This window comes from Martes martes (assembly GCF_963455335.1).
Source record: "Martes martes genome assembly, chromosome: 8".
Lineage (NCBI taxonomy): Eukaryota > Metazoa > Chordata > Mammalia > Carnivora > Mustelidae > Martes > Martes martes.
In genome coordinates, this window is record NC_137895.1 from 129,332,746 (window position 1) to 129,350,835 (window position 18,090).

Consider the following 18,090-nt stretch of genomic DNA (forward strand, 5'->3'; position numbering starts at 1 on the left):
TTCAGGTCATGATCCTAGGATCCTGGGATCGAGCCCCACAGCGGGCTGTCTGCTCAGCGGGGAGCCTGCTTCCCTTCCTCTCTCTCTGACTGCTTCTCTGCCTACTTGTGATCTCTGTCTGTCAAATAAATAAATAAAATCTTTAAAAAAAAAGAAAATAAGATTTGAGAGCTAATGTTCATTTAGTGTCTGCCATGTACCAGGCACTTTGCTAAACATATGCGAGGGTTGGTACTTTCACGAAGATTTGCAGATTAGTGAAGAAGACAAAGCATGTACCTACAATTCCTGCAGTTATAGGGGTAGCAGTTCTAATGAGGAGCAGTAGTTGGCTTGAAGTTGCACCAACAGAGGTTTGTATGCACCTGATCTGACATTTACATCTCCCTTTCACAGTGAACTGACATGTGACAGGTACTAGTCTTTAACCTAACAGAAGCTAAGCCAGGAGGTTAATAACACCCAATTGCACCTTTTACAGAGCACTTGAGTTTACAAAGTGTGTTCATTAATTATCTCATTTAATTTTTGCAACAATTTTAAAAGTCAATATTATTCGAAGAAGTATCATTGGGTTTGACTGTGAGACAGGAAATAGGCTCAGAAGGCTAGATAATGTATCTAATGTTGTATGGTATGGTGTGGGGTTTCTGAGCACAACAGTCAAGAGAGAATTCTTGAGGAGTTGTATGGTGCAGCGTAAGGAGTTTATTTAAGTAGCATGGGGACAGGACCCGTGAGCAGAAAGGGCTGTACTTTTTGCTGTATGATGCTGGTGGTTGTATGCTTCGTGCTCAAGAGGGAGGAGAGACGTGCAGAGAATACTAGATCATAAATGTTTTCTTCCTGTTTCTACTCCTGGAACTACTTTTACAAGATTTTTCTGGTGCTTATCATTCAGTTCAATATTAGCCACCAGTAAGACATACATATAGTCATAAGACTATAGCAAGCAGCACATATTTGAACCCTATCAAAACTATGCAGGCCGCAGGTCAGCCTTTTGGTCTAAGGGTGAACATTTTCCTGCTTCAATCCCTCATCAGGTAGCATTGGGACCTAAATTTAAGATATCTGCCTTCAAGCACAAGCTTTTCCTATTGCAATGCACCTGTTACGAGCAGCTGCTGAAATAAAAGAGCGTTATGCTCTGCCAGCTCAGTCCTTTCCCAAATACACCACTGAAGGAGGGTTAGGTTAGGGCAGGGGAGGCGTAACCGCCTACAACAGAGAGCAAATCACACGCGGCCCTCCCCATCTGCGCTTGCGCAGAGGATGGAATAAGCTCTCCGGAAAGACGCCTGGGACACTGAGTTTGCGCAGACGCAGAGCTTCCCCAAGGCGGAACTGGGGCGACCGGGGCTTCTGCAACCTAAACACCCGGGGAGAAAGGAAGGTGGCAGACGTGCAGCGCTGCGCATGCGCGGGCCCCTCTCTCCGGTGAAGGGTTGAGAACCGGAACGGGGTGGCCAGCTGGGCTCAGAGCGGAGCAGCGTCAGGATGGACGAGGACGTGCTGACCACCCTGAAGATCCTTATCATCGGCGAGAGTGGCGTGGGCAAGTCTAGGTGAGGCGGGTCTGCGGGCGGTGACGAGGGCGGCGGGGCGCTCTCTGCCTCCGTGGCCGCTGTCTGCTGGGCCGCGTCGGGAACGGTAAAGGCGGCGGCCGGTGCGGGCCGGGCTGGGGGCGGGCTCTGCTGCTTCTCCCGGGCCTCTCCGCCGCGCGGTCCTGCAGCCCCTGCCCCCAGCGCCCGCCTGGTTGTCGGCCCCTGGCAGGCCCGACTTGTCTGGATACGTTCCCGTCCTGTCGTACCAAAGACAAAAACAATTCCGAGGACCGCCTCTCGGTCGGCGGCTTCGCTGCCGAGGAGCTCAGGGCGTGGCGGGCGGGTTCGGGCCCGAGTGTGGCCGGGAGCGGAGCCCGGACTCGGCCCTGGGGTTCAGGTTCACTGTCACCCCGCGAGTTGAGTTGTAACTTCAGCACTTTGGTTCTTCTGTCAGGCTTTCTCTGACTACGTAGTATTCCACTCAGGAAGTTTCGCGACGCCGTGGGTCACATTCCTGGCCTGTTTCGGTGCCGCCCATTGCCGCTTCTCTCTCTGCCTCTGAGTCAGCTGTGAAAGAACTCTTTGGTCTTCTGACTACTTGAGTAATTCGCTTTAGTCGGAGATGCTAGAGTTTAAGCTCTGGACCGCCTTTGAGAATAAAGTGTCATTGTTCCTTCGCATTCTGCCGCATCGTGTAGAGGTGAAAGAGCCAATTAGTGTTTGGTGTATTCTTTCTTGACTTTTTCTGGAGGGAAAAGAATAATTGACAGTAGTTGAGTATCAGGTAAGAACAATGACGCCCAGTGAGTGTTGCAAGCGGGTTGTGATTTCATCCAAGCCTTAGAACAAAGTTCTCCAGGTAAAGTTCTCCTTGTCATCTTATGATGATGATGATGATGATGATGATGATCACTAGGTTCTGTTCTTGGCTGTCTTGATTTTTAAACAGTATTCCAATTCCAGGAGCTGTAATTTCATATTTTAGCTACATCTGCTGCTAAACTTATCTTTCAGATCGCTTCATCAAGTTGTACCTTTTTTTTTTTTTAAAGACTTTGTTTCTTTATTTGATAGAGATACACCAAGAGAGGGAGCACAAGCAGGGGGGAGTGGGAGAGGGAAAAGCAGGCTTCCCGCTGAGCAGGGAGCCCTATACGGGGCTCGATCCTAGGACCCTGGGATCATGACCTGATCCGAAGGCGGACACTTAGCTACTGAGTCACCCAGATGCCCCAAGTTGTACTTCTTTAATTTGAATTTTGTTCTGTAATATGTTCTGCAATTTTTTATACTTTAAAAGTGTGACAGTATGCTTTCTAATTTTTCCTCATTTAATAATTTTCTACTTTTTCTCATTTACCTCAGTGTATATTGGAGTGAGGGACTTGTACATAACAAGGAATGAATTAATGAAATACTGTGGGATAGCAAAATAGTATGGGGAGTGTGTATGTGTGTGTATGTATGCATTATTTAAAGGACTGAATAGGGCACCTGGGTGGCTTAGTTAGTTAAGTGTCTGCCTTTGGCTCAGTCCTTGATCCTAGAGTTCATGATCCCAGAGCTGTGGGATTGGCCTTGCCTTAGGCTCCCTGCTCGGAGGGGAGTCTCCTTCTCTGCCCCTCCCCTGGCTCATGCTCTCTCTCTCTCTCTCTCAGAGAAATAAATAAAATTTTTAAAAAAATAAAGGACTGAATAAAGTACTTTTCATGATCACTGTTTGAGGGTTAAAAAGTTAATATTTTGAGCATTGTCTTAATAGGACTTCTATAGCCTCGTGATCTTTCTTTCTTGAGATGTGATCCTCATTTAGGTTAAGGCATATGAAATGGCTGATTTTGAAGTCAGGAATGGTTGAATGTCATTTCACGTGGTTCAGCCCAATCCAAGTTTGGTTGGCAGCATTTTCCTAAAGGTATTGGATGGATGACCAGTTAACTGTGGTAAATTTTCTGGAAGTTTAGAGTGTTTACGTAATTGAGGTTCTTCCTTTAGTGTTAAATCAGTTAGGCGGATTTATTGGTTTCCTTAGTTCCCTCCCTTCAGACAAACTTGTTTGGATCTAATCTGCTCCAAACTTTTCTCAGTACTTAATGGTGAATTTTCAGCTACTCACTGCAAAATTTTAACCTTTACCTCTTTCAAGAAAGGATTATGTTTAGGGAGAAAGTAGGCTTATTTTTCTAGCTAGGTGAACATTATTGGTGCATGTGCTCTGCTATGGAAAACAACCTTGAACACTTACTCTTTCTGGGTATGATGAGAATAAATGACTCTACTAACATAGAAGCCTGTTCTTTTTAAGATGAGTTAGTACACAAACATTTGTCCGGGATATAATCTCTGAGGGTTGTTCTGACCAGTAAGTTTGTTTCTTTACAGATCTAGAGTTAAGGGAAGTGAAATACCATTTGTATTGTTGCACAAGAAAGGACATCTTAAGTGATTCAAATTAGTGGGTTATTTTTCCAGTTTATTTCAGACTGTTGGAGTGTGATGAGCATGTGTGGTAGCAGCCAGGAGATCAAGATTATGAAACTGGTGTTGCCACTTGTGTGACCTTGTGTGTGATACTTGAACACTCTAGGTCTTCTTTTTTATTTGAAAAATGAGGTTGGAATAGAAATCCCTCAAACCTTATCTAACGTTAAATGTGTAAGATTTAACTGTGGCTAGCCATGGTGAAGTAAAGAAGTAGCAAAGTGTTTCAGAAACTGGGAGGGGTTATAGAGACCTTTCTGTTAATTAAATTGCTGTCCTTCTGTGTCTCTGTGTGTCCACATCCTTTTTGGCCAATTTCAGGTGTAAATTAAGAAACGCAGACTATTTATGATCACACTGTTTATTATAAATTTGGTTTCCTCTAAATGATACGGAGGTAGTTACTCCTTCTACCTGTAGCTCTGTGTGGAGAGTGTTTTGTTCCTTTGACTTTGAAAATATGAATGCTTAACTATATATCCTTTAAAGCATGGTTCTTAATCATTTTCTGGTTGTGGAGTCTTTAAAAAGTTTAACAGAGAAATAGACTCTGCCTAGAAAAAACCATCACATAGAGTTTTGAATACATTTCCAGCTAACAGTATACCCCTGGCTAAGATCTCCTTACATTTAGAGCCAGTATTAAAATTTGTTGCTTTGTACCGTTATCAGTTCCCTGCCTTTCCTGACAAAGGACCTTTAATGACAAGGATTATCATAAGGATTAGCAATTACGTAAGAAGAAACGCTGGCTCAAGTGTCTGGCACATTGTTGATGTTCAATAAATAATGGCCAATACCATTGTTATTATTTGTATTATTCTGGTATTATTATTACTACTGCCACTGCTACTCTGCAAGTTTCTTTTATGTAATACTATTTAGTGTGGTGACTACGAATGGATACTTACCTTTTCCATTCTTAAATATGAGTAACTAAATTTTTAGTGAAATTTTTACTTTTGTTAATTTAAAAACTTACTGTTGGGGAGAGAAGAAAATTTTTTACAAGTGCAGTCTTTTAAGATTCTTGTTAGTGTTGTCACCTGACTCACATTGGAATAAACAAAGTTATAGTCAAGAGGGTACAATGTTAAGTGGAAAATCTGGTGGTGCTGGTTTCATGATAGACCCAAGAAAGCAAAACCAAAAAAGGGAGAGTTAATCTTTTAAATACAATTAATGGCACTGGATTTTGAATACCAAAAGGCCATTATGTGTTGTATTATACTCTGGGGGAAAAAAAAATCTCTAGCAGTAATAATTACAACCTACAGAAATATGCATAAATTTTTTTGCATTTCAGACATCTGATAGCTATATCCTTGATTTTGTTAATGCATGCAGGTCGATAGAACAGTCTTGTCCTATTGAAGGAGATAATGTGAACAAAGATTGATTAATTTTATAAATCTAGGGCTTTAACAAAAGCTTAAACTGCATTTTTGAAGGGCGTCTAATAATTGACACTTCCACCTTATATTAAATAAATAATTCTGGAATATACTTGATCCCAGGATCCTGAGATCGTGACCCGAGCCGAAGGCAGAGGCTTAACCCACTGAGCCACCCAGGCGCCCTCATATGATGTCTTTTTAAAAAAAAAATTTAAATTCAATTAAGTAACATATAATGTATTATTTGTTTCAGGGATACAGGTCTGCGATTCATCAGTCTTATTGTATGTGCTCATTACAACACATACCTTCCCCAGTGCCCTTCACCCAGTTACCCATCTCTTCATTCCCCTTCTGCCCAGTGACCCGCAGTTTGTTTCCTATGATTAAGAGTCTCTTATGGTTTGTCTCCCTCTCTGGTTTCTTCTTGTTTCACTTTTTCCTCTCTTCCCCTGTGATCCTCTGTCTTGTTTCTTAAATTCCTGCTCATACGGTGTCTTTTGCTATTATTTCATCTCTTTCTTTCTAGTTCCTTTGCTATTTCCTAGGGTTAGTCCTTCTTATCTCTCTCACCATAACCATGGCAGTTGTCTTCGATTAATTTTCTTGCATTTTTTTTGCTGGCATTAACTTTTCAAAATGCGGAGCAGTTCTTTCCATTCTTTTTTTTTTTTTTTTTTTTAAATAAAAGCTTTCAGAACTCCCTTCGTACTTGATTTCATACACCCTACCTAGCATTTGCTAGAGTGTACCTCCTCTGGCTCTCATGTGATCTACCTTCACTTTTAACTATGTTTTCTTCCCGCTTAGTAATAGTAATAGTAGTCCTATTACTACTTGTTACCAAATGATAGATTTTCACAGCTTTCTGTCTCACTTGAATTCAGAGTATAGTGCACATCAGATTTGAACAAAAAATTAATTTGTTGCATTCCAGGAGACTGATTTTCACCCGTTTTGTCCATGTTGCAGTATGATGTGTTGCTGATTCAATTTTCTCACAAGGATATACCATTATAGTTAAAAATCAAACCCAAACCCAAATCTTTTCACACTTGGGAATTGTGTAGGAGAGCATGGGGAGTGTACTAAGTAAACTGCTTTGCTCTTGGGATTCTTTCATTGCCTTTCCAATAATTTAAACCCTCTTTATGTACCTGCAGTGAGGTAGTATTTGTGGGAGCAGACCTACATCAGCTATTCTTATCTGTGTCTAATTTATTTTTTAAAGGAGGCCCTTTTTTCTTTGGATTTTATTTGTTTGAGCGAGAGAGCAAGCACGAATGGGGTGAGGGGCAGAGGGAGAAGCAGACTCCCTACTGAGCAGGGAGCCCAATGTGGAGGTCGATCCCAGAACTCTGGGATCACGACTAAGCCACTCAGGCGCCCATTATCTGTGTCTAATTTGTGACAAAATGTAATAATCGTGAACATTTGCAAAATGGTTAGGAGAAAAGACAAATTTCTAATCTCTCTTTTTAACATCTTTTTTAGCCTGCTCTTGAGGTTCACAGATGATACTTTTGATCCAGAACTTGCCGCAACGATAGGTAAGCCTGTGTTTAAAGTTCAGTAGAAATGCCAGGTATTTTCTTGCCTTCAGTATGTTTTATTTAATTTTTTCTACCTTCCATCTACCACCCCATTGCTTCCATGTCTTTTGAATTCTTTGTCTTTTGAGGCTTAACTAGTTTCATTGCATTTCTGGAGTCTTTGTAGATCTCATCAAGCAAAAATAACTCATTTGTTGTTTCATGGCACTTGGTTAACGCCGCGGATATTACGATTGTCTGTACGTACATTTTTTTCTTGTACTATGGATTCCCTTTCATTTAGCAACATGCAGTTATCTGAGTATTTATTATCTGTCAGGCACTCTCCTAAGGGTGGGGTTATAATGATGAATAATATGGACTTGGTGTCTATCATCAAGGACCTACCAGTATCACCTAATAGTAGAGTGTGTTAATTCTGCATTTTTAGCATTTGCTACTATATCCTGTGTATATTGTGAACTCACATGTTTACTGACATTAGTTATTAAATATCATTAGGAGCAATAATACCTAAATGCCTATTTATTTATTTATTTATTTATTTAAAATGTACAAAGATCAGTGGTTGCCGGGGGTTGTGGGGGAGGGAGGAATGAACAGGCAGACCATAGAGGATTTTTTATTTTATTTTTTTAATTATTATTTATTTATTTGACAGACAGAGATCACAAGTAGGCAGAGAGGCAGGCAGAGAGAGGAGGAAGCAGGCTCCCCGCTGAGCAGAGAGCCCAATGTGGGGCTTGATCCTAGGATCTTGGGATCACGACCTGAGCCGAAGGCAGAGGCTTTAGCCCACTGAGCCACCCAGGCGCCCCCCTAAATGCCTTTTTAAAATGAAATTTAGATTGCTGGAAAGTGGTTTGCCCCATTAGCTCACTAGAATATATGAGAAGATTGAGCTATTTAGTGTGTGTATACCATGTTCAGGGAGTAGATGACAATATAAAGGTATCAAGAGACAGCTTGCATTGTGAAACAGCTGAGTCAGAGTAGGGGCGTCGTCTTGGCTCTGCCTTAAACCAGTTGTCTAGATCTTGAGGAAGTCCTTTAATCTCACTGTTTTCACCGATAAATGGAAGAGTTTTGGTGAGAGACAATGTGTTTTTCTTACAGTTCTAAAATTTCATGATCTGTTGAGTGGAATGTAATAAATATGATCCTAGCATTATTATTAGGGAAAATAAAGAGTTTCTCTTAACTGGCTTTGTTTTCATTTATTATGTGTGTGGATTTGTATTTTTTTCTTTTTTTCAAATGTTAAGTAATTTCGTACTAGAGAAAAGTTGTAAAAATAGTACAAGAATTCTTATATGTCCCCAAATGTTAATATTTATCACATATGCTTTATCATGCTCTCTCTAAATACACACACACACACACACACACACACAGTGTTCTTGGTTTTTTTGAATTGAGAGTAAAATTGCAGACAAGATTAACCTCTAAATACTTTAATGTGTATTTCCTGAATGAACATGGATGTAGTTCTGCTGTATACAGACAGATTTCATTAATTGTCCCCCTAATGTCTTACTTAGCAAAAGAAAAAAAATTGTTTCTGGTCCAGGATCCAGTCCATGATCACAACTGAGTTTAGTTGTTATTTCTCTTCAGTGTCTTAATCTGGGCAGTTCTTTGATCTTTCTTTGTCTTTCCTGGCCTTGACGTTTTTTGAGTACACACCAGCTCAGTTGTGTAGAGCATCCTTCAGTTGCATCTGTCAAAAATGTCCTTGTGGTTAGATTCAGTTTATGGATTTTTGGTGGGAATTCCACAAAGTGCTTCTCAGAGCATGGTGTGTATTTGTACCATATATTTGTACCATGATTGGTGATGGGACTTTTGTTACTTAAGGTGATACATGCTAAATTTCTTTAAAATGTCACCCTGTCATTCTAACTATGGTGGTTGTCAAACAGTGATTTTTTAGATTCCATCATTCTGTCTATATTTCTTATTTAGAATTCTGCAAGGAAGAGGTCTTTTTTGTTTCTTTTTATCAATATGAATTCATAGTGCCTCTAAATGTTTAATAGGTTATACCAGGCATTATTTAGCTTTTGTGTGGCATATAAACTTTTACAGATTTACATTTATGTGTGTGAAAAGGAATCATTTAAAACACTAGTAATTTAAAATCTATTTTAATTTGGCTTTGATATATTATTTGTTCTTTAAGATTCTTTTTTTTTTTTATTTGACAGAGATCACAAGCAGGCAGAGAGGCAGGCAGAGAGAGAGAGAGGAGGAAGCAGGCTCCCCGCTGAGCAGGGAGCCCTATTATTTGTTTTTTAAACAATTTGTAATAAAACTTCATTTCACTCAGTACATGCCTAGCAATGGATAGCAAGGAGTAGAAGAGTAGTAACTGGCAGGAAAATGAATTTGCCTAGAGTTAAAATTTTACTAAGGGAATGATCAATATATGATATAAAGTTATCTGTCTTCATTTCAAACCCAAATGAAATCTGGAGAGTTGGACAATGACAAATTATGTATTGTCCTCATTATTAAAAAGGCTTTGTCTTTTTGTCGAAGATTGTGGCTTACTAATGATGTACATAATTTGTTCCCCAAATGGGCTCTGGGTCTTGGAAGGTATCTTTTACATTTAGGCATCAGATTATTTTCTGCCTGAGGTTATAACTAATATATACATGAACTCTTAAACTAAAACAATTAGTTCAGTTGCTAATGGCCTTGTAAAAATCAGCGTTTTGTGGAAAATTAGTATTTTACTTATAAAATAGTAAGGAAAGCACACCTTTTTTTTCTTTTTTCTTTCTTTCTTTTTTTTATTATATTTTTAAATTTTATTTTATTTTTTCAGTGTACCAAAATTCATTGTTTATGCACCAAACCCAGTGCTCCATGCAGTACGTGCCCTCCTTAATACCCACCACCAGGCTCAGCCTCCCCTCCCCTCCAAAACTCTCAGTTTGTTTCTCAAGAGTCCACAGTCTCTCATGGTTCATTTCCCCCTCCTGATTTCCCCCAACTCCCTTCTCCTTTCCTTCTCCCCATGTCCTCCATGTTATTCCTTATGCTCCATAACTAAGTGAAACCATATGATAATTGACTCTCACTGCCTGACTTTTTTCACTCAGCATAATCTCCTCCAGTCCTGTCTATGTTGATACAAAAGTTGGGTATTCACCCTTTTTGATGGAGGCATAATATTCCATAGTATACATGGACCATATCTTCTTTATCCGTTCGTCTGTTGAAGAGCATCTTGGCTCTTTCCACAGTTTGTCAACTGTGGCCATTGCTGCTATGAACGTTGGGGTACAGATGGCCCTTCTTTTCACTACATCTGTATCTTTGGCATAAATACCCAGTAGTGCAATTGCAGGGTCCTAGGGTAGCTTTATTTTTAATTCCTTAAGGTATCTCCACACTGTTTTCCAAAGTGGCTACACCAACTTGCATTCCCACCAACAGTATAACAGGGTTCCCCTTTCTCCATATCTTCAACACTTGTTGTTTACTGTCTTGTTGATTTTGGCCATTCTAACTTGGTGTAAGGTGGTATCTCAATGTGGTTTTGATTTCAATCTCCCTAATGGCTAATGATGATGAACATTTTTTCATGTGTCTGATAGCCATTTGTATATCTTCTTTGGAGAAGTGTCTGTTCATGTCTTCTGCCCATTTTTTCATATGATTATCTGTTTTTGGGGTGTTGAGTTTGAGGAGTTCTTTATAGATCTTGGATACCAGCCCGTTGTCTGTAGTGTCACTTGCGAATATCCTGTCCCATTCCATGGGTTGCCGCTTTGTTTTGTTGACTGTTTCCTTTGCTGTGCAGAAGCTTTTTATCTTGATCAAGTCCTAAAAGTTCATTTTTGCTTTTGTTTCCTTTGCCTTTGGAGATATGTCTTAAAAGAAGTTGCTGAGGTCGATGTCGAAGAGGTTACTGCCTGCGTTCTCCTCTAGGATTTTGATAGATTTCTGCCTCACGTTGAGGTCTTTTATCCATTTCAAGTTTATCTTTGTGTATGGTGTAAGAGAATGGTCAAGCTTCATTCTTCTATACAGAGCTGTCCAATAGGAAGACACACCTTTATCTTTCAGTAATATAGCGAGACATTCAAGTTTCAGTCTTGTATAAAATACTCTTTTAACATAATTGTTGGATTTTGAATCCGAGGACAGTACAGTAAAGTTGGCATTTTCTTCTTTTGCTTTCTGGTGGTTAACTAGAATAACAACAAAGAGAGGGACAAACTAAAACACAAACCCCATATTCCACTAAAATAGAAGAAAGCTAAAAACCCTAGGCCACAAAATAGGTGGAATGGCTGCCAAACGCAATGAGTCTAAGCAGGCTGTCTGTGGGAAGAAGTAGAGTGAGGATGCCACAGCCGCAGAGCCTGGAACCAGCAAGAGACGCTTCACGAACCTGAGAGGCCCACCCTGAGATGCAAAGCCTAAATCCCTTATTTGCGAAAGCAGAATGGGTTTTCTTATTTGTTTGTTTGTTTTGTTTTGTTTTGTTTTTTTAAGCTAATGGCAGGAGTTTTCCTGCACCTGGTTTGATTCTAAGAAGTTGAGATGAAGCCAAACAAAGAATCACACAAACAAGACATTTTTACATTTGTCTGTCTCTGAAGCAGTATGGGAAGTAATGGCTTTTCATTTTGAAAACCTCAAGACTGCCTATCTCCATTGGTTGTTGAAAAGTAAAAAAACTAACAAATAGAAAAACTTAAATGATTCTCATATGAAACCTTGAACCAAAACATAGTTTTGATGGTCAAGAACTAGAACCACTGTAGCCTTCTGCATGAATCTCTTACAAATAGCTTGTCCAGAAAAACTTCACCTCCTTTAAAGATGAATTATGAAAAGGATTTCAGCTTTAGGCCACCCCGACCACTCAAGAATCAAAAAGAAAGAAAGTAGCAGAAAAACAACAGACAGATGAATACTCAGCAGAAAAAATATTTCTGTAGAGAAGATGAAAATCATGCCTAGCTGTTTTGCTATGAATGTAAAACAGTTTTTGGAAGTATTTACCACTGAAAGCACAAAGCAGTGGTACAAGAGTTCGAGAAGAGATAGTGAGACTGCATGAGAAAATGCAGTGTAGGCTGATGGAGAGGAAAGAAAAATAAGGTAAGAAAATAAAACCATCACTGAAATAAAGGTGAAATTAGAAGGATCACAAGGGATAGTAGAGACTGTGAAAAACAAAATAAAAGACAATAGAAGCTGAAAATGGAAAAAGTGGGTAGAATTTACCAGAATGAATGAAAATGTTAAAACACATTGGAGAAAAAAAATGATATGGAAATTAGAAAAGGAAATTCAGCATATGTATATTTGAATCTCAGAAGAAGAAATAGAATGAGACAACAAATATTTAAACGTATAATCTAAGATAATATTTCTGACATAAAAATACACACACACATACACAACACACACAGACACACACAATTATAAGAATATTTTGACTGGGTTTTTTGTTTTTGCTTCAAGGGGATGTTTGGAAAAACAAAAGGCATCAGGTTTCTTTTTCTGCTTATGGAAATTAGTTACACTGATTTTATATAAGCTTATTAAATTGGCAAAATTTGCTTCATGTTAAAGTTTTTATTTACTTTTTAAAAGTTTTTTATTTTTTAATGTACCTTGTTTTAGGTGACTGAGAATAAAAAGTGCTTTGAGTAAAACATTTTTCAAATAAAAAAAATTAGAAAATTTATTTCTTTAAATTAAAATTTGAAACAAGTTCTCTACTTTTTCTTTAAAGTTTTTTTTTATTTGTTTGAGAGAGAGAGAAGAGAGAGCACATGCAAGTGGGGGGAGGAGCAGAGGGAGAGGGAGAAAATCTTAGGCAGGCTCCACACTCAGTGGAGAGCCCGATACAGGACTTGATCTCACAACCCTGATATCATGACCTGAACTGAAATCAGAGTTGGACATTAACTGACTGAGCCACCCTGGCACCCTGAGGAATATATTTATTTAATTGTTTGAGAAATTGCTTTATTTTTTCTTTCTCTCCTTTCTACTTTTGGCTTGTTATTTTTTTTTAAAGATTATTTATTTATTTATTTGACAGAGAGAGAGAGAGAGAACACAAGCAGGGGCAGTAGAGAGGGAGAAGTAGGTTTCCTGCTGAGCAGGGAGCTCGATGGGGGGCTCAATCTGAGGACCCTAGGATCATGACCTGAGCCGAAGGCAGCTGCTTAACAACTGAGCTACCCAAGTGCCCCTCCCTAAACATTTTTTTAATAGTATTTTTTTTTAAGATTTTATTTATTTATTTGTAAGAGAGATAGAGAGAGCACACGCACACAAGTAGACAGAGAGGCAGGCAGAGGCAGAGAGAGAAGCAGGCTCCCTGTCGAGCAAGGAGCCCGATGCGGGACTCGATCCCAGGACCCTGGGATCATGACCTGAGCCGAAGGCAGCAGCTTAACCCACTGAGCCACCCAGGTGCCCCCCTAAACATTTTTTATCTCGCTGTTACTTTTTGCTATAAAACTATCATACTGTATATCTCCCTTTAAGTAGTCATCAAAAAATCCCTGGCTTCCCACGTTATTCTTCATCTCAGAAACTTTAATCTTCATAAGGTTTTGTACATCTTTTCTCACGCCCAGCTTTCCTTCCTTCTCAACTCTTAAAATATATTTACTCTGTCCTCTGGGGTAGCAGAGCACTTACCTTATTTTATTGTTGATACTTTTAAAGTTTGTAAACTCAGTTTTGGGGATCTAGGTCCTCATAATTGTTTCTCCATGGGATCCTTAAAGCTTTTATAGTACCCCTCTTGATGCCATCTTACCCTGATGTTCTCACCCTCCCTCCTTCCAAAATAACTAGCAGGTAAAGCAGGAATTTTTATATTCCTTGATGAGAAGGAGGAAACTGACTTAAGGAGGTTAAGCTTCTGCCTGTCTAGACCTCAGTAAGAGAGCAGATACTAAACCCAGCCTCCTAACTTCTAACTTGGTATTCTTTTTTTTTTTTTTAATTTTTTAAAAAAATTTATTTATTTGTTAGAGAGAGAGAGCGAGCACAGGCAGACAGAGTGGTAGGCAGAGGCAGAGGGAGAAGCAGGCTCCCCACCGAGCAAGGAGCCGGATGTGGGACTCGATCCCAAGACGCTGGGATCATGACATGAGCTGAAGGCAGCCGCTTAACCAACTGAGCCACCCAGATGTCCCTAACTTGGTATTCTTTTAATCACGACGTAGTAATACAGAAATAAAAAGGATCAAACACAGATTTGAACAGAATGTCAAAAATGTTGAACAGAAGAAGGAAGCAACAGAATTAAAATATGTCAGTTAATTACATGTGAATAGGTCCAATTCTAGTAACTCACATTGTCAGATGGAATTGAAGAGTACTTAAATAATGAAAGGTTGAAAATAAAGGGATGAGCCAGGCAAATGCAAACAATATAAAAACAGAGGTGGTGATATAATGTAATTTAGAGTAGAATTTAAGGTTAATGCACTGGATATAATGAAATAAGATAGTATGTAATAATGAGAGGCCCAGTTAATTAACAAAGTAGCTGTAACAATCATAACAAGTAGGCACCAAACATAGATGTTATGTATAAGAGCAAAACCTGTTCAAAACATGAGAGTTTGATGAAAATACAGTTGTATTAGGAGACTTGTTAAATCTCTTTCATAATTAAATAAATCCAGAAGACACAAATGAGACCATAGGAAAATAGAATAACACAATTGATAAATCTTTTTTTTTTTTTTTTTTTTTTAATTTTAAAAATCCCTACATCCACCGTGGGGCTTGAACTTGCCATTCCAAGGTCAGGAGTTGCATGCTCTATTGACAGAGCCAGCTAGACACCCCTTAGTCAACACTTTTTTTTTTTTTTTTAAAGATTTATTTATTTAATCGAGATAGAGATCCTGGCTGGGGTAGGGGGATAGGATGGGGGTGGAAGAGACAGAAGGAGAGGGAGAGGGTCTTAAGCAGACTCTGTGCTAAATGTGGAGTCTGACACAAGGCTCAAATCTCATGACTCTGAGATCATGACCTGAGCGGAAACCAAGAGTTGGTCGCTTAACCAACTGGGCCATCAAGGTGCCCCAATCAAATCTTTTGAGTGAAGAACTCATTACTTCAAAAGCGCATGGAACAGTTTTACAGAATCAATCTTGGACTTAGTAGCAAAGTAAATCATAAATCAGAAAGAAGCAGAAATTTTGTAATACATGTTCTCTGGTAATTTATTCTTTTAGAAAATATTTTTTTATATTTTATATTCGTAGCATAAGAGTAGACAGTGTTTTTGTTTTTTTTTAATTACCGTACAGTAAAACTGACCTCTTTCTGGTATATAGTTTTTTGAATTTTAACATGTGTTATACAAATGTATATAGTTATTTAATCATTACTACAGTCAGGATATGAAGCAGTCCATCATTCTAAAAAACTAGTGTCTTTTTAGTCATACTTTTCCCCTGCCTCTAGCCTCTGGCAACCACTGGCCAGTCTTCATCACCATAACTTTATCTTTTTGAGAATGTCCTATAAATGGAATATCTAATGTAAACTTTTCAGACTTTTTTTCACTTAGCATATTGCCTTTGAGCTGTATCCAAGCTCTTGCATGCCAGTAGTTTGTTTCTTTTTACTGCTGGGTTATATTCCATTTTGTGGATGTCTCACATCCACTTTTTATAGGACATTGGATTGTTTCCACTTTTTGGTGGTTATGAATAGACCTGTAGTAAACATTTAGGTACAGGGTTTTATATGAATATAAATTTTTATTTCTTTAGAGTAAATACCCAGTAATAGGATTGCTGGATCATATGGTAAATGCATGTTTAAGTTTGGAAAATAGTTCATCCATTTCTTAATAAAGTGATCGTGTCATTTTACATATCCACTAGCAGTATATAAAAGTTCCTGTTTCCACATCCTCACCTGATATACCTAGCATGATTAGACTTTAAAAATTTAACCATTCTGATAGGTGTGTATGTGTTGGTAGTCTCATTGTGGTTTAATTTGCATTGTCTAATGACCAGTGATGTTGAGTGTCTTTAAAGTTCTTATTTGCTGGGGCGCCTGGTTGGCTCAGTCCGTTAAGCATCTGTCTTCAGCTCAGGTCATGATCCCAGGGTCCGGGCATCAAGCCCTGCATCGGGCTCCCTGCTCATAGGGAGCCTGCTTGTCCCTCTTCCTCTGTCTGCTGCTCTGCCTGCTTGTATTTTGTCTCTCTCTGTCAAACAAATAAGTAAGTAAAAATAAAAATAAAAGTCTTTTTAAAAGTTCTTATTTGCTATCTATTGAGCTGTATTTTGAGTGTGTGTGATATGAATAAATCTTTTGTTCATTTTTTATTTTTTCTTATTGTTGAGTTTTGAGAGTTCTTTTTATATTATGCATATGAACCCCTTATTACATGATATATGCTTTGCTGATATTTTCTTGGACTGTGGCTCCTCTTGTCATTCTCTTTAACAGTTTATTTCTAAAAGCAGAAGTTTATTATTTTGATAAATCCAATTTGTCAGTTTTTTCTAATGAATGTTTTCAGTGTTATATTTTCTGCTTAACAGAGCGTTGCAGTGATTTTTCTCTGTGTTTTCTTCTAGAAGTTGTATAGTTTCATGTGTTACATTAGGTCTGTGATTCATTTTGAATTAATTTTTGTATACAGTGTAAAGCATATGAATCGAAGTTCTGTTCTTTTCCTTTTTTTTCCCCCTTATATGTTCTAAAACTATTCGTTGAAAAGACTGTCCTTTCTGCACTGCATAGCTTTTGCGCCTTTCTAAAAACTTGGTTGTTTATATATGGTGAGTCTATTTCTGGACTCTATTCTATCCCATTAATCTATTTGTCTGTGTCAGTGACTCATTGTCCTGATTTCTGTAGCTTTATAGTAGGCCTAGAAATCATGTATTCTTAGTCTACCGATTCTGTTACTCTTTTCAGAGTTATTTTGACTCTAGTGTCTGTATTTCCCAATGAATTTTAGAATCAGTTTGTTGATTAAAAAATAAAAGCCTTCGGGGCGCCTGGGTGGCTCAGTGGGTTAAAGCCTCTGCTTTTGGCTCAGGTCATGATCCCAGGGTCCTGGTATCGAGCCCCGCGTTGGGCTCTCTGCTCAGCGGGGAGCCTGCTTCCCTTCCTCTCTCTCTCTGCCTGCCTCTCTGCCTGCTTGTGATCTCTGTCAAATAAATAAATAAAATCTTTAAATAAATAAATAAATAAAAGCCTTCTAGGATTTTTATAGGGGTTGCATTGATTCTATATAGATCAATTGGGGGAGAATTGACCTTTTAACAACACTGAGTCTTAAAATCACAGAACAAATTATGTGTCTCCAGTCATTTGGGTCTTTCAAAATTTCTTTCAGAGTGGTTATATGTCTTTTACATCTTTTGTCAGATTTAGCCCTAAGTATTTAATAGAGTTTTATTAAAAATGTTAAAATAAAAAAAATCCTTTATTCATTGATGATATATAGAAATACAATAGATTTTTTTTAAACATTTAGTTTCTATCCTCCAACCTTGCTAAACTTGCTTATTAGTTCTAGGAGTTTTTTTTATTTAATTTTTTTTAATCCTGTAGGTTCCATTGAATTTCTACGTTTTTTTTCTTTCCAATCTGGGTTCCTTTTTTTTTTTTTTAATTTATTTATTTATTTTAATAAACATAATGTATTTTTATCCCCAGCGGTACAGGTCTGTGAATCGCCAGGTTTACACATTTCACAGCACTCATCATAGCACATACCCTCCCCGATGTCCATATCCCCACCACCCTCTCCCGTCCCCCCAACCCCAGCAACCCTCAGTCTGTTTTTTGAGATTGAGTCTTTTATGGTTTGTCCCAATCTGGGTTCTTTTTATTTCTTGTCTTACTGCCCTGGCTTTTAAAAAAAGGTGTTTTGGTTTGTTTTTGTTTTTCTTAAAAAAGTGAAGAGGGCTGGTATTTGTCTTTTATTCCTGGTATGAAGAGGAAAAATATTCAGTCTTTTACCATTAAGTATGATGTTAGCTGTATGTTTTTCATAGATGCCCTTTATCAGGTTGAGAAATTACCCTTCAGTTTCTAGTTTGCTGAGAGGTGTTATCAGGAATGCATGTTGGA

At 38.5% G+C, this 18,090-nt stretch overlaps 1 protein-coding gene across 1 annotated transcript in view; it reads left to right on the plus strand.

The window, feature by feature from the left end:
* Window positions 1-1,311: 1,311 nt before the first annotated feature.
* Window positions 1,312-18,090, plus strand: part of RAB18 (RAB18, member RAS oncogene family) — a 36,774-nt gene continuing 19,995 nt past the window's right edge. Inside the window, exons 1-2 of the mRNA XM_080811756.1 lie at window positions 1,312-1,568; window positions 6,920-6,975. Coding sequence (XP_080667882.1) covers window positions 1,501-1,568; window positions 6,920-6,975 — 124 coding nt within the window. The 5' untranslated portion in view covers window positions 1,312-1,500. The remainder of the gene's footprint in view (window positions 1,569-6,919; window positions 6,976-18,090) is intronic.